The sequence below is a fragment of the Stigmatopora nigra genome, chromosome 8 (assembly GCF_051989575.1).
Source record: "Stigmatopora nigra isolate UIUO_SnigA chromosome 8, RoL_Snig_1.1, whole genome shotgun sequence".
In the NCBI taxonomy this organism is placed as follows: domain Eukaryota; kingdom Metazoa; phylum Chordata; class Actinopteri; order Syngnathiformes; family Syngnathidae; genus Stigmatopora; species Stigmatopora nigra.
The window spans coordinates 6,618,037-6,634,929 of NC_135515.1; the positions used below are offsets into that span (position 1 = coordinate 6,618,037).

General features: G+C 41.4%; 2 protein-coding genes and 2 non-coding genes across 7 annotated transcripts in view; 1 reads left to right on the forward strand and 3 right to left on the reverse strand.

Annotated features, from left to right (window-relative positions):
• The first annotated feature begins 170 nt into the window (after positions 1-170).
• Positions 171-242, forward strand: trnap-agg (transfer RNA proline (anticodon AGG)). The gene has a single exon. It is a non-coding gene; the product is annotated as a tRNA-Pro (tRNA).
• Positions 243-457: 215 nt separating this feature from the next.
• On the reverse strand, positions 458-529 carry trnap-cgg (transfer RNA proline (anticodon CGG)). The gene has a single exon. It is a non-coding gene; the product is annotated as a tRNA-Pro (tRNA).
• Positions 530-704: 175 nt separating this feature from the next.
• Positions 705-11,340, reverse strand: dyrk1ab (dual-specificity tyrosine-(Y)-phosphorylation regulated kinase 1A, b). 2 transcript variants are annotated; one of them, XM_077722364.1, is made up of 11 exons: positions 10,524-11,340; positions 7,476-7,672; positions 7,248-7,340; positions 6,971-7,159; positions 6,676-6,823; positions 6,309-6,595; positions 6,082-6,228; positions 5,802-5,942; positions 5,032-5,335; positions 4,833-4,957; positions 705-4,643 (listed from the first exon to the last, which is right to left on the reverse strand). In XM_077722364.1, exons 2-11 carry the CDS (start codon positions 7,593-7,595, stop codon positions 4,056-4,058), a joined length of 2,142 nt encoding a protein of 713 aa, XP_077578490.1. In that variant the 5' UTR covers positions 7,596-7,672; positions 10,524-11,340; the 3' UTR covers positions 705-4,055. The 2 variants fall into 2 exon arrangements, with proteins under 2 accessions (XP_077578490.1, XP_077578491.1); XM_077722365.1 differs by lacking the exon at positions 10,524-11,340 and adding an exon at positions 9,954-10,186.
• Positions 11,341-13,282: 1,942 nt separating this feature from the next.
• Positions 13,283-16,893, reverse strand: part of alcamb (activated leukocyte cell adhesion molecule b) — a 33,826-nt gene continuing 30,215 nt past the window's right edge. Inside the window, exons 12-16 of one of the 3 annotated variants that reach the window (XM_077722941.1) lie at positions 16,279-16,411; positions 15,589-15,618; positions 15,165-15,276; positions 14,281-14,425; positions 13,283-14,219 (exon numbers count right to left, since the gene is read on the reverse strand). In XM_077722941.1, coding sequence (XP_077579067.1) covers positions 14,323-14,425; positions 15,165-15,276; positions 15,589-15,618; positions 16,279-16,411 — 378 coding nt within the window. In that variant the 3' untranslated portion in view covers positions 13,283-14,219; positions 14,281-14,322. Of the gene's footprint in view, positions 14,220-14,280; positions 14,426-15,164; positions 15,280-15,588; positions 15,619-16,278; positions 16,412-16,893 lie in introns of all 3 variants that reach the window. The other 2 variants (XM_077722940.1, XM_077722942.1) reach the window with 2 other exon arrangements.

Sequence of the window (16,893 nt, forward strand, 5' to 3'; positions counted from 1 at the left end):
AATCGAGTTCTTTCAACTCTCAGCCGATGTATAAACGACTTGGTTTGTCATGAATCACAGACAGGAGTTCATTTAACAGCATAACTCATGAATAGAACTCAACCAGTGAATTTTCGGACGCTATGTTAGCATGTATGTGTTGGACTTGATGTTGATGTCTTAGCGTCTAAGGCTCGTTGGTCTAGGGGTATGATTCTCGCTTAGGGTGCGAGAGGTCCCGGGTTCAAATCCCGGACGAGCCCGCTTTTTGGACTCCTTAAAGAGATTAAAAGGCAGGTTTGAAAAAACTATGACGTCAACACACTATTTTCAGGAACATCCGCGTATGAAAACAAAGGCCGCATTAACAAAATGAAATTTTATAGCTTACGAGACCAACCAAGCACGAATTATTTCGTCAGCCAAGAAGACGATTTCGTCTGAGATGGTTGGACTTGGTGCAAGCGTAAAATCGCAAGGGCTCGTCCGGGATTTGAACCCGGGACCTCTCGCACCCGAAGCGAGAATCATACCCCTAGACCAACGAGCCGACTGGGATGAAGAGGAGTCCTTTTTCATTACCATATAGCTAACATTATGCGCCTTTTAGTAGAGATTAATTAATAATACATTTATGTAAAAAGGATAAAGCGTCAATAAACTTTAGCTATACATGGAAAAAATCTAATGGTTGGATGAGGAGAGAAAAAAAGACACATGAATCATTTCAATTAACTTCTTTTTATATATCATACATAAGACTGTCTTAATATAATACAAAGGGCATTGTCATAAACACAGCAAAGTCTTGACTAGATCTTACAATCTGTGGATACATGGACTTATCCTTTTCCCCCCATGCCGTTCACTTCTATAGTGCATGTTGCATGTACAAAAAAAAAGAGAAGAGTGAAAAAAAAGTGAAGTATAAAATGAAAAAAAAGGGAAGAAAAAAATCAATCCAAATTAAATAAGAGGATTTCCACTTCTGCTGGGTGTTCAGATATGTCAACAAGAATGTGTTTGTGTCCAACCCACAAACGGAACAGGCGTATGAAAGATGGAACCTTATTATATATATGTATATATCTCTCTCTTTTTTTTTCAATTCACCATGTGCTTCTCATAGAACCAAAAAAGTAAGGTTTATGATGTACATGCACTTACAATATACCCTGTGAAAATTATTAAGGTTTGAAGTTCTAGCGTTCCCTGTTTGATTCAAACCCTACCTCATAGTGTTGTCCTGATGCAGTCAAGTTTTTGCCACTAAGAAAAAAAAAAACAGGAGTTCCTGCCCCAATGTACGGTCACCCAATTTCGACAAACATAATCAACATACCAGCAGGAGCAAGGTAGTGAGTTCTATACTTCCTTTATTAAAAAAATATAAATATATACATAAATTCTATTTCAACTATTAAAAAGGGGCTGCATTTCATGACAACTGCTCTAAATAAGAGGTCAATCAGCATGATCGGAAATATAGGCGCACACTTACGAGTCAATGCAGTCAATTTTTTCTCTTTTTCACTCTTTATTTTTGGAATGTTTAGTACCAGTACGAGCGCCGGCGATCAAAACGGCCGACAAAACGTGTCTAAAGATCTCAAATTCGGCGTGGGTGTGAACAAAACTGATTGCAAATTTGCAATTAACCTTGACATCCAGATAAAACCCCAGCCCACCCCCCCAATATAGGTAGCTTTACATTGGTGTTTAATGGGAGCGTGATTCGGCATGTTTTTTTTTCTTCTCTAAAATGACATTACAACATGACGTGCGTGTGTGTGTTTACGTGTGTGTGTGTATCGGTTTAATGTGTACGGCCTGTCGTCCATTTTGACGGGTGGCCGTGGGCAGGTTGTTTCCTCTCTAATTTCAAAGCTGGTCAAAATGAGCAAACAGAAAAATGGGGGGAAGGAAGAAAGCACTTCAAATCCCTGATGTAAAAAAAGAAAAAGGATGTCATGTTTGGAGGACATGCGCGTCTGCCCAGGCAAAAAACATGAGATGGCGGGCTTCCCTTTGAACAAGACAACAATCAAGGGACGTGCCCTGCGCCAACTACAACATCAGACCATTCAACACAATTATCCAAGCCAAGTTGACCAATGTATGAAAAGGCAGCAAAATACCCTTTGAAATAGTATGTAGGATGGGGCAAAAGAAAAAAAAAACTGACAACACAAATAGAACACAGTCTCCTTTGTTTGTTTGTTTTTTTTGTTGATTTTCTTTCTTTTTTTCCTTTTTTTTCTTCTTTTTTTTTAACCACCATCAGCTTCTATCTTGCTACTCCGGAGCCTGCAGAGTAACTACCAGATTCTCTAAACATAACGTTTTTTTGTCTTCTTCTTTAGCATTAAAGGACTCCCAAAATAATCTACCAATTAAGATGGAAACAAATTTTGGTAAAAGATGGCAAACAAATGTGGCCAGAGTGTACACAATAATAGCCGGAACAACTTTCTCCAGTTTTGCTAACGTAATATAATATCATATCATATAAATATAAATATATATATATAAATATATATTTATATTTATATATATATATTGCAGCTGTTTGTGTCGACGCTCCGATAAGATCAGGTCAACGCGTGGTGAACCGCTACATTATTGGTTACAGACACCTAATATGCTATAAAACAACTGCTTTGGTATAAAAACATATCCAAAGGGAAAATAAATTCTTGTAAAATTCACAGCATAATTTGAGGACAAAAAAAGGCAGTCACTTAACTCTTGTTTGTTTTTTTCTTCTTCAGTTTCCATGTTTGTTAGGTTGTTTTTTTTTTGAATGGAGAGACTTGTGCAGGTGGTTCTGATGAGGAACTACATGCAAAAAAAACAGAAGCAAACGAAAAAAATAAAATAAAATAAAAACTGGGGGGAAAAAAACAAAACAAAGAAAAAGGGTCGACTCTGGGATAAGTTCTTTCCACAGCAAAAAGCCTTAACCGGTGACTACGATTTTTTTTTTCTCAATGAAGTCATGTTTAGGAGGTTGTTGTGTACAATAAGACCCTGTTATGTGGGGCCCTGCTGAAGAAAATCTTTGTCGAGAAAGGCCTCAAATTACCATTCTTATTTACCTTTTTTGTTCTTCTAAAATGTTTTTTTAAGAATTAAGGGCTGTCTAGAGAGAAAAATAGAGAAAAGCCATCTTAATTCAAAATGATAATGTCCAGCTCCATCCCCAGTCCAAGTCCGTGAGTCATAAGGCCAAAGGGTTATCGAGAACCAGCCGACGACTGTATTCCTTCTGCTGCTGCGCTCGTGCCGCAATTTCGGGGGTCTTGGCCGGCCGGCGCGAGGGGCCGGTGCCTCCCTCTCCTCCGACCCCGCTTGGCGTCTGCATTCGCCCGTGCCCGGCGAGCACGGGCATATAGGGAACTCCGCTGTCATGTCGAGTTACACAACACCGACTAAGAAATATCACCGCAAAAAAAAAAAAAGAAGGGAAAAAAAAAACACTTGCCCTCGTCGTGGAGCTACAGGATTCACAAGCAGCTTCCTCATGTGACATTTTGCTTGAGGGGGAAGTAGGATGGGGCGGGGCGAGGGGGCAAAATAATGACCAACCAGTGGACCAGCAATGTCAGGCAAGCGTTTGGTGGTTTAAACTTTGCTGTGAAATGCTCCTCTTTTGCCACGTAATACCTTACGGAGGTGAAATGGTAAGATGGATGTCTCGATCTCACTACACTTATTTCCGTTGTATTATCTTGTGCCTAATGGTTGCAAACGGAGAGAGAGAGAGAGAGAGAGAGAGAGAGAGAGAGAGAGAGAGAGAGAGAGAGAGAGAGAGAGAGAGAGAGAGAAAGAAAGAGATAGAGAGAGAGAAAGGATGACAATTACATTTGTACTTCTTAACAAAGGGTTTTTTTCTCTGTAGTAGCGGTTCAGTGATATCTCCCTTCTGACGTGAGCAGCTTTAGATTTTCAACACACCTTGTAGTAAAAAACACCACCTTAAAAATGACGCACTGGGGTTTGGGGAGGGGGGAGGGCGCGGTGGGGCCTTGGGGTGGTGGGACACACAGCCCCCAAAAGAAAAAAAGTCAGCGCAGTCACGAGCTGGCCATGGAACTCTGCTGCACACACACTCCAGTCATGGGAGACTCTTCTCGGTCTATGCCCTGCCTCATGCTCAGGTGGCCCTCGGCTAGGTAGTGGCCGGGCCCCGTGTTCGTGCCCATGGAGAAAGCGGGGTGCGCCGCCATGCCCGTCTCCTGCCGTGGGTTCGAGAAGGCACCTAGCCCCATGCTTAGCCCGCCGTTCTGCCCAAAGTCGAGCGCTCCGGCGGGCAAATGGCGCAGCTGGTAGGCCTGGTTGCCGTGGTTCCCGGTGGAAGAGGACGATGTGGACGAAGAGGAGGCGGAGGAAGACAGGGAGGTCATAGACAGATGGCCGTGGACCACCTCCATGGAGTCCTGGGTCGACGAGCTGTGCGTCGGGGAGGCGTAGTGTCGCGGGCGCGGCCGCGTGGCCATCATGGGCCCGTGGTGGTGATGGCCGTGGGAGTGGGGGCGCAGGGCCTTCGGGTGCTGGGGTGGGACATGAAAGGTGGTCTCCTGGACCGGGTGCGTCTCGCCCGTGACTGACTCTGGGACCACGCCGCCGCCCCACACCAGCGGAGGCGGGTAAGGCTGGCGAGCCTGTTGGCGACAAGGATTTTAGCACTTTTTATTGCGAATCATTTAAAACATTAGATTCAAATGTGATTTTGTTTTGTTTTGACTACCATATTTTCCAGATTATAAATGGCCCTTTTCTTTTTCCATAGTTTGGCTGGGCCTGTGACTAATGCTCATGTGCAACTTTTATGAGTGGGTGTGCGGTATGACCTGTGGGCAGAGGCTGTCTCCATCGATGGCTGGCAGGGCCGTGCCAAAATGTCCTCCACTATGTAAGTGGTGATGGGTTGGGTCCGATCTCGCTCTGCCACTGGTGCTTGTTCCAGATGAGCCTCCTGAAGATAACAAAAGTCATCCCCAACGTGAACAAATGCTCACGGTGAAACATTTCTTCCCAATGGTCAGGTACCTGAACTGGAGGAGGTGCTGGAGGTTGTTCCTGAAGACTGCGACTGCTCCAGGGCGGGGCTGGTGGACACACTGCTGCTCGTGTTGGTGCCCTCGTCCGCTGTTTTCTTGAAGAAGCTGTGCTGCAGGGCATAGTAGGGCTGAATGCGGCTCTTGGGGTCGTAGTCCAGCATTCGCAAGATCAGGTCCTTGAACTTCAAGTAGTCTGCGACAGCGTGCCCGGATTCGCCTGCCCGCCGCCCACCGGGACCCCCGGTCTCCACGCCCAGGATAGAATGGAGCTTCCGCGAAGCTGGAGGTTTATACTACAAAAGCAAAAAACAAAAATAAAACATTATATTAATAATATTCTTTCATTTGTCTACGGCACTAGGCGTCCAATCAATTTTGACAAGGAGAGGCTAGCAACAATGATCATTCCCAGCCAGCCCACCCACTTAGAACTAAGTGAATACCTATCATTGACAGGGAGTTCATTCATGCATTTATAGTATCATGGGGTGCTGGAGGCTATCCCAGCTGATTTTGGGCGAAAGGCAGACTACATTCTTGAATGGTTGCCAATCACTTGTAGGGTATACATAGAAACAGACATGCATTTGCATTCACAATCACACCGCCACCGAGTGGGAATAGATCCCACCCATCCCAATTGAGATGTGAATATCACATTTTGGATCGTGTAGACCACAAATGAAACCATTACTGTTTAGTATTGCTATAATGTTTCCCTTAAAAAAAGGTGGTTAAACTAAAAAGACCATAACTTACCCTTTTGCCATCTTTGGTCTTTTTAACACTCCATGTACCATCTGAAAGTTTCTCAAAGAACTTTCTGGCTTTTGGGGCTAGGTCCATAATGTGATTAGGTGGGATGCCAAGAACCTCCACAATTTTGTTCATCTGGTCCACCTAACAAGGTCATCACAAAGCAGGTTGAACACATTTCAAGGAAGAAATTTGACGCATTTGCAATGTTAAGAATGTCTAGAAAGCCATGAGCAAAAAAATATAATAGCCTGCTAGCATTTGGTATCGGGCCTCCATATACCTCATTGGCTCCACTAAAGAGTGGCTCTCCTGTATGCATCTCCACCAAGATGCAACCCAAGGACCACATGTCAATAGCCAGGTCATAGGGCATTCCCAGAAGCACCTCTGGGGAGCGGTAGAAACGACTCTGGATATACTGGTATATCTGTACAAAGGAAGAAAGCACAATTAGAACAGTTCATTGGGAGTCACACTCTTATGACAAAAAAAAAAAGGATTAGGTACCCTTTGTCCAAGTTGACAAGAGCTGCCAAAATCCACTATCTTGATGGCACTCCTCTTGGGGTTGCAGAGGAGAATGTTCTCAGGCTTCAGGTCACAGTGGATGATGCTGAGCTCGGGCGTGGCCAGGAACAGCAGCGCAGTGCATAGCTGTTGCGCAAACTTCCTGGTGAGGTTGAGCGAGACGCCGCGGAAGTTGGTATTTCGGAGCAGGTCGTACAGGTTGTATGAAAGCATCTCAAACACGAGGCAGAGATGGTTCCGAAACATGAAGTGACGCTTCAGGTGAACTGCGGAAGAGGGGGAACATGTCTGGTTAGTCATGTAACAAGAGCTTGCCCATTGTGAATAAGGTAAAAATTACAATTACCGATGTAGTATTTCATCTCGGTGTCATGTTTGTTCATAAGCTCTAGGAGGCGCACTTCAATCTGAGCTTGATTGAGGAAAGCTTTCTTGTTCTTGATGATCTTAATAGCAACCCATTCCTGCTCTGCTCGGTCGTATGCTTTCACAACCTAAGGAGGAAAAAAGAAGGACTGCTATAGTTAGATTTCCATGACGGCGGTTAAAATGTTAAAAATAGCTGATGATTTATGGTGAGGTATCAAATACACAATGTTAAATACTGCTCCCTCTCACGTTGTTCCCCTGGCAGGACCCACCTGTCCGAATGATCCTTTTCCTATCAAGGAATCGATCTCATATCTGTCCATCCACTTCTCCCCATTCTTGACGATGTAGTCGTAGTTATCATCGTCATAGCCATCATTGAAGACCTTCCTTTCTTTTTTGTGACTGGAGTCCTCGCCCTGACCCTGTTGATGCCGCCGCTTCTTTTTTGCATAATAAACCTACAGCCAGAAACGGAAAAAAGGAAAGCAAAGTGTGACATCCACCAAGATTTGATGCTCTTGTTATTTTCCAATTGTTCTCACTGACCTCATTGATGTGTTTGTATGTTTTGATAAGGTCAATGGAGAGCTTCCTCAGGGGAGCTGAAGTTGGGTCACGAAAGCACTGGGGCATGTGCCTCTGAAGTGTCAAAAAAAAAAAAAAAACGTTACATAAATTACGAACGTCCTCGATTCAAACATACACTGTTATTAAATGGCTTCTTAAGGCAAGCAAGCGCAAGCGGGTGAGCGTCGGAGGCGCCCGTCCGTGTACCTGATTGGCAGTGAGCTGTGTCGTCTGGTCGCTGTACGGTAAGACCGTAACAGATTGGTCAGTGCTTGGCTGGTGGCGCTCACTGTACTGCTGGTGCGTATGGGGCATTGGAGCAGCCATCTGAAGACCAGCAGTGTGTAAAGAAAAAGAGGGCGCAAGCCGGACAGACGAAGGTTTGCATGCTGAAGTCTCTCCTCCTGCAAGACATAAGCACTTTGCCTTGAGTCGCGGCACCGGCAGAATAAGAGGCTAATCATGACATGGCTTCGAATTTACTCTCGACATTAAAAATATACGCAAGAATGTGGCTTTACTTTCCCGAGAGAGAGAGGCAAACATTGTGGCGTTATTCATTTGAGAGAAGGAAGAAGAGAATGCAAATGAACAATTTATAAGCTGTTAATAAGAGGGCTATACGTTCAATTCATTTTGACTGGGAGGCTTGGCACATATTTTTGGCTTTTAAATGGGACTGAAATTATTAGAATATCTATCATTGTCATTGGCAGACAATGGGTTAAAGACTGATTTTTTTTTTTTACTTAGCGTGCTATTTGCCTATGCAGAGTCCAGTTGAGTTTTTATCCATTTTAATGCTTCTACATTTAAATTTGATTTATTCATTGAATTAATTGTATGTAAAATTGGGTACAAAAAAAGTTACATAATTATAATTGAGAACTGGTGTCCACATGTTTTGGTAAGAAAAACAAAACCACTATAATTGCTATAAGTGGCCCATATTACACACAATGTGATAACTACATTATAGACGTCAGGTCTTTATGGGGTTAATCCTCCCCTCTTTTTTAAAAACCAAAAATAGTCACTTTTCCTATAAAGGGGTTGATCTTCACATATGAATTGAAATGATCAGTTTAAAAAAAACTGTCAAAAATGCGTACAAAATGCGAGAATTAAAACATCAACATCATGTCATAATTCTAACACATGCTTTTTACAGCATGAAAATATATGCATTAAATCATATTTATTGTATGAGTAATATGGGGAGAAACGGGTGCACATGAGCATGCTTTAGACTCAAAAGGGGTGAAAAAGAAAGGCCCGGCATTACTGTACAGTGAATCATCCTTCATTTTTTTTTAGGTAGAAGGAACAAAAAAAAATTGAAATAGCATGTTGAGCTATCAGCATCTCTCAGCACACAACACAATTCACCAGCGCTACACAGTAACCACTATTCACAATCCCAGCAACAGCACCTAATTAGCATAGCCTATCAGCACAGAGATACAGCGTGATTTGGCAAGCCCATCAACGCACAGGCCAATCACAACGCAGTATGCAAATAGCCTACTTTTGTTGCCAGGGCAGAGCGGCTCCCATTTTCCAATGAGAAAACAAGAAATAAACAAGAAATCAAATTGAACTTTGGCACACTTAGACGCCGCTTTCGATACGAAGAGGCTGTCGGCAAAATAGCTGCACAGCCCCAAAAGATGTGCTCGCTACCAGAGCGTTAGATAGCTGACCCAGCTCTGGAGCGCCACAAAATACACCAGCACTGACAGCAAGAAAGGCAACGGACGGCAAGACGAGTGCTCGAGCAAAGGCTGTATTTAAAGGAACAGACCAGGTGTAACACAAGATGCCTTCTGCTCCACTTAAAAATACATAGATGACACAGTACGTTCAGCGCACTTAAATAGACTCTTCTTCTCAACATACTTGAAACAAATTGGCTGTGTTTTGCCTTTATTTAAATGGTTCTTCCAATCCCACTCAAAGTTCAATTTTCGTGCAGATTTTGCCTCACAGAGAAACAGCAAGATGCGATGAAGAGAAGAGCAAAGCGACAGGGAGGAACTTAAGTTGACCGCTTCTCATTCAAGCGAGGACAATATGGAGATATAAACACACAACAACGCTAACCTGTATGCATCTTGTGTAAAAATGTCATATCATCCTGGCGGGAGAGTCCGGAAGACAACCAAGTGCTAGAAATTAAAGCACATTATTAAGCAGGGTTTAAGTCCAAACTTTCCAAAGTCTCTCTCGAGCAGCAACTGCTAAAGTCTTCAAAGAAGTTCAAAGGGGATTTTAAAGTCTGCATTACCCAGATAACAGTGATGTCCTAAGAAGTTACTCCACAACCAAAGGCATTGTTTTGATTAGACCTAGCCAATTCCAGTGATAATCAACCAGTATGAGCCAGTCACTAGCACATGACTCTGCCCTTTCTTTGCAAATACCGTGATAATATTGTTCAGGACTCTCCGCATCTGAACAGTTCCTTCTCCGGCTCGGCAACCGAGAGGCCTTGAAGTGCAGAAAATAATGGCTAGCCGGCTATATTCGTGGCCGTATCACATCCTATGTGTCGGGGGGCCAGGACCTCTATAATAAGCCCACCGCACGCCCATAATACTGCATTCCCGGATCAACCCACAAATATCCACCTATCTAGGTAATAACTAAGGCGGCTGTGGCTGCTGGGGGTCGCGGGGTACTTACACACTCGTCATGGCTGGAAATGATTCCAACGCATATTCCGTGTATTCCTACCAACGAAATTCGACGGCGAGGGATGGAAGGCTCGTCGAGGCGAACCGAGCCGAGACATTCGGTTGTTGGGGCCCACTCAGCTGCTCCGTCAACAAGTCAATGTTAACCATTAGCCAAGGGCTTCGTTCAATTAGCTATCGGGCGTTAGCAACATTAACCTAAGCGAGCTCCCCTTCTTCGCAATCCAATCATTTTCAAGGGGGGTGGGGGGGCTCAAATCATATTTCCTACAAGAAGCCTTTGACTCCAACCGTACAATGACAACGTAATACCGCAGGGTTAATGTTGGCGGTACCAGCATGACTCTCCTCCACACACAGCCCCCATTTTTTTTAAAGAACGCCATCGAAATGGAAAATAGTCCACATATAACAGCTTCCATTTCGACTTTCAGACCTACAGATGGGTTAACTAGTCCGGTATAGCTGCCGCTCGCAACTCCATCATTCCATTTGATTTATATGTAAAAATACAATCAAAAGATGGAGGAGGGGGGTTGTAAATATAGTAGCCGCTCACCTCTGATGGCACGATCTTCATTTAAAGTCCAATAACCTGTATGATGAGGAAACTTATCCAGCTTGAGATTCTCCCCTCCCTTCGCACGGTTAGCGAGTAATGATCACGTTCAATCCGATCCGGTGTCCGTCTTCCAACCGGCAAATACGACAATTATTTGCCAGCAGCTATAATAAACTCTCCATTTTGGACGGGAGCTCGACGATAGGGAGGAATGTTACCATCAGCTGATGACTAGCAACATGCTAACGTCGACTAGCACGCCTAAGTTAGTGGCTAACTTTAGCCAATCGGGCTAGTCGACAAAATGAACGCGGACGGCCCTAGCCGCGAGCTAACAATCGTTAGCCGCCGCCGCTGCTAAATAAATGCTACGTTAAAGCGATTTTTACGCAGTCTTTTGTCAAATTGGCGTCGACCTCCTCGAGCGGCGCGACGGCGAGAGTAGATTCGTCGTATTTGCAAGCCCAAACGGACACCGCGTCCTCCGGTAATTCAGCTTGGGAATTTTGTGTCAATTCTCACAAAATGGCGCGCGGTCCAAACCTGCGCAGTGAACCGGCCCGGTGGACCACAGACGCGGACAAGCCGACTTTGGTGGCGGCGCCGCCTAATTATTTCGAGCACGTTAAAACGTCGGCCTTTCGAGCTTCTTCACCCGATCCATTAGACACCTCTCATTATCCAAAAACGTCAAATGTATATCCACTGACAGCATTATTCCGGCGGGAAGGGAGAAACATTTGAAAAAGACTGAAGCTGGAAGGGGGGGGGTGAGGGAGAAAAAAACCTCCTGACAAAATGGCGATGCTCTCGCTTGTTGCCATGGCAACTGTCAATCAAAAAAAAGAAAAAAAAGATTGCAGGTTCCCGGATGTTGCAATGACGAATAAAATGGAACTGGCCAGCAGGAGGAGGACGCACACGAACTACTGCTCCGAGTGTCTTTTTATATCCGAATTTTTGGCTTGTTGCTAACGTTCGGCACACAATTCCTTGCTGATAATTTCAAAGAGGATCTATAATTTTAAATGATTAAAAACATTAAAGGGTTCGTTTTTGAAAGGATCATTGGCTAAAGCTATAAGAGTACTGTGATCTCACGAGCCTATATCAAAGACTTTGATTAAAACAATAATAATAATAATAATAATAATAATAATAATAATAATAATAATAATAATAATAATAATAATAATAATAATAATAATAATAATAATAATAATAATAATAATAATAATAATAATAATAATAATAATAATAATAATAATAATAATAATAATAATAATAATAATAATAATAATAATAATAATAATAATAATAATAATAATAATAATAATAATAATAATAATAATAATAATAATAATAATAATAATAATAATAATAATAATAATAATAATAATAATAATGTCAATGCCCTGTCAAAGGCTTTGCATAAAAATAGTTAAATAAATGAATGCATGTGCAAAGGTATCAAACTCCAGACCTGAGGCTCAGGTGTGGCCTGCTGCATCTTTTTATATGAGCTGAAATACCAAAGTTGCAATTTTATAAGGCTAAGTGACTGCTATTTTGGTCATGAAAAAAAAAATAGAGCAATAAAGACTTGGCATTTACATACATGCCCAGCAAATTTTGGGTCAATTGTGTCAGACCTGAAATGTGAAGTTTGTGTATCTGGACATCAGGTCTCAATTATTATTATTTTCATCATTATCAATCATATTTGTATTATTTATTCATTTGGCATGAGCACAGGACTAACATTCAAAATAATAATGCACACACAACCATACCCAGTATCAATTTGCACTCGAGATGTAATCCTTGTAAAGTGACTGATTTGAAACGAATTTCCAATAGAAAGAGGGCAATTATTGCCATTTTTTTGCAAATATTGTCTTTATACATTGAGTCATGTACTTAGGTGAGGTTTACTTTTTGACCACAAGAGAGCAGCAGAGGTTCCTTTTAGGTGACGCGTTAGCCCTTACTTGGCATTTCTTTAGGTACTACATTTTATGGATTTAAACAAATCTGTCTGATTTATGAATCTGCTTTGTAACTAAAAAAATATAGAAAGTAACTAATTAGGAGTAAAAGAAACAGAAATTAAGAAAATTAAAAGATGATTTATTTAATTACTGTGGGAAGCCTTGTGACTACACTCTCGACTTGGAAAAATATCCAATTTATGATTAATTGTCAGCCATTGACATCCATAGACTTCCAATTTAGGTTGGCAGTGATCATTTGCAGCACATACCATACTAAATACCATACTAATTCATCAAATGTATGAGCTACAGAAAACATGTTGCAAAATCACAAGTGACAAGTACTTATGTTCGCTTTGATTTATATTTTTCATAGAAATTTTGGTCAATGACTTGAAGAGTCAGAAATGTATATGGGATCATCACTTAAAAATAATTGTGGTGTTAATTGAGCCCATTCAAAATATTTTTGCTATATTCAGTATGTTCATTTCATATTGTGGTTTAAGTCTGATATAGAGCTTTTATTGGAAGTTAAGATGTTAAACTGACAGGCTACCATTTTCTAAAAACTGCTAGTATATGATAAGCATATATATATAAATATAATTAACTGCACTTTAACCAAGTCTGGTGATGTTTCAAAGTGCAATGGCGACATCCCATGGTTGATATATGAACATTAATTTTAGTTATTTTGTTAATACTACAGTAGTTGCCAAAAATACAAGAAAAGAAAACAGAAAAAACAAGACAGTGGGCCTATGTTTTCCAAATGTACACTTTATTTTAAACAAAAGGTACAAAAAAACAAAAGAGATATTTACAATACTTGCATGGCAATGTTCACTTTCTTTGGTTATTCTTCCAATTGGATGCTTTTAATTCAGAAATGAACCACTACTATTCTTCTGGAGTCTGCAAGCGTGTTTTCATCAGCAATTCAAAATGTGATATGGCGGGGAGGAGGAGGAGGAGAAGGGAAGCCGTTTGAGTATTGGGACAATCTTTCATTTTCCAGCACATATAAATATAGCAACAACAACAAATCAAAACTCATAATTCACAACGGCACTCTTCGGCGGTGACATCAACTAAAATATGAATCACTCACTAAAGACCTGAAAGGCTAGATTTACAGAAAGGAAGTCTAAACAGGCCTCACTTTCTAGGTAAATCTAGCCAACGCTAACCAGGTATTGACATACAGTACATTTGGAAAAAAAAAAAATCATGAATGGCGCATCTTTGCCAAGACCAACTTTAGTAATTAATAACCCTTTAGCCCTTTCCACCATTCTCTACGACACGAATGAACAAACCGAAATGTACATTTCAAAATAAATTTCAAAAAATGGCTGATTGAACAAGACACGATGCGCTTCCTACACGTCTTAAACAGCAAAGGCAAAACTGGTCTAAAAGTTATTTCACTTGTAACCAACAAAAGTTCCTTTCTAACAAACATGAATGCTAACAGAAAACAGAGCTACACTGTGTTTACGCATGTGTCAAGTAGTGCATGTATATCACATACGGTATCCAATTCTTTTCTTCCAGAGTTAGATTGGATTTGTAGTCAAATTCTCCCTGAAATCAAATCCAAGCTGTCTTCCTTGTAATGTACATTTTTTTCTTTTTTTTTCCTTTCCCAAAAGATGAGGCGTGGAGGAGAAACGTGCAAAGTTCCATGTTCTCACTGCAAAAGACAATGTTGATGGTTATTTACGTTGTAAGATTGTGCATGTTTGTGCGCTTACCTTTCACATTCCCAAAGGATGGCAGGTGGCTGGGGTGTTCATCTACACTTCAGCTTTTTGGCTGGTCTCCTCCACCTTTTCCTCCAGCTTTTTCTCCTCCTCGGAGGAACCATTCTCCCTCTCACCTGTCTTCCAGCTGCCTTGCCTGTTGGACACAAACTCATGAGCGATTTGTCGCCGCCCTGTGGCATCTATAGGGCGTTACAAGCTCTAGTTCAGTGTTTGAGGTGGGGCCTTCCTTCATGGACTAAAATCGATTGACCTGCTGTCCAATTTCAGACACAGGTCTCCAGAGAGCCATTACATTAATGGATTAATTCAAGGTTCAATTTAGTAAATATATAACCACACTATGACATGTTTAGATTCATTATATGTTTTTAAAATGTTCATAGATTTTTCTGAATCAATCGTTGAATCTCATATCTATCCACTTCACTTTTTTCCAATGAATAAAACCTAATGCTTTTAATGCCTGTCCAGACTTGCATTTTCACTAGAATATAGTGTGCAAAAAGGTAATTTATAATAATAATAATTTCATACCTGTCAACCATGGCCAATTGCTCCCCTTATTAATGATTTCAATACATAATAAACAGTACTTACTTAAGAAAAATACCATAGAGAAATTGTTATACAGGATACACAATTTGACATGATCAAAAACATATAAAATACAAGAAAAACGCATAAGTTGACAGGTATGTATTTTTGTTTTTCTTCTGTAAGGATGGATTAAAACAGCAAGTGTTTGTTTACATGCTTACAATCAACAGTCGGGACACTACTTTTACCTTTAAGTAATTGTTAGTGTTTTGACTACTCTTGGAAAAAAGCCCAGGTTTACAGTCTAAACCTAAATCAGCCCAACATTGACTCACTTGGATTTTTTCTGGTAAATTCCATAAGCCAACCCAATGACCATGGCGGCGATGAGAAGACCGACCACCACTCCGACCACCAACTTGGTTTTATCGGCATCCTCCGACTGGTCTGCTTGACAAAACACAACGTGGGCATCACACACTTGATCTTAACGGGGCAGTGCGGACCTCCTGACCACACACAGGGAGTTGAGCTGAATGGAAACATTGCCGCTGTACATGATTATGAATCGCTGTGGTAAATGTCAATGGCAGCCATCCTCTGTTTATGATATTTTTGAATAAGGCAGCAGAATAATGGGTAATATTTGCTGGTGGCAGCTCTTCGGTCTATGAGGAGGTTTATTTATTTGTTTCATAGAATATTTATTTTTAGTCGCTTTCCCCATCTCTGACAAGCAAAAAGATACCTACGACTTACCTCGTTTATCCACTCTCACCACCTCAAATACTGAAATCAGATACGAAATGAAAATTAACGCATAACCAAAGTAAAAAGGATGTCTGGCGCTTGGTCTAGTCTACTTTCTGCATGCAGAAACAGAATAGAAGTTGAGTCTCACGAGAGAAGAGGATGAATCCGTTCTACGGCAAAAGCTTTGGATGAGGTGGCATGCAAGTAGAAGTTGTGTGTGATTACATCAGGGACAAAAGTATTGAGACAGCAATCCAAAAATCAAACCCTATCTCCCTCTCTCTTCTTGTCTGCTGCCCAACATGGGGCTCGAACCCACGGCCCTGCGATTACAAGCCTCATGCCCTCCCGAATGGAAAGGACAGCCAATGAGTTAATCATTTTGCGCATTAGAAAAAAAATCCCATCACTTAAAACATTTTGGTTGGCCTTTTCTTCTACGGTCACTTTCAGTGTATATTACGTCTCAATACTTTTGTCCATAGTATGTCGTTGTTTGCATTTCCTCGCCGCCCAAAATTTCTCGGCGAAGAAAAGAAGAGATACAAAAGAAAGCGTAGAATGATGAAAGTGAACATGATTTGTATCTGGTCAGCATGCCAAGAGTTGGTTAGCTGAATCAAGAGTGGTGGTGGTGAGAAGGCAAGATGAGAGTTGGTTAGTGAAGACAGTGTCTGCAGAACGTGCCGTACTTACGAGAAGACACATAGATGTCCCGCGTGTCTACGCCAAACTCGTTGGACACGGTGCATGAGACGGTCAAGTTGGCAGTGGGCACAACGGTGATTTTATGCGTGACCTTGCCGTTGATGAAGGCACTTTCATCAAGCTGTGGGACAAAATGGCAGCACGATTATTTGTCTTTTTAGATAACTTTTCCAACAAGAAATAATTTAAGACATTTGTCCCAATAACCTTTTCTTCAGGGGTATACATCCAGACCAAATTGGTAAAAAGCTACCATCTTGTTTGGTTGGAAGAAAATTTTATCGGTAAAAATCCACCTATTGCATTTGTATGGTTTTTAATCGGGAATTAGAATCATTAATAAGGAGAGAATTTAGTCGAGGTGGACAGGTATGTTAGAGAGAATCTTGAAACATGGATGGTGGTTGTTGTTAGACAGCCAATTGAATTGAATTGAATGATTTTATTGTCATTATATGAGAAAGAATGAGAGTGACGAGGGTAGCAATGCTCTGAAGTGAGAATCAATGCATTTGGGACAATATTTTCAACATAAAATAACGGATGAGGAAATGCATTTACTTTTTGGGGGATTTTGTAGCCTGGATATTTTTCGCATCTCAA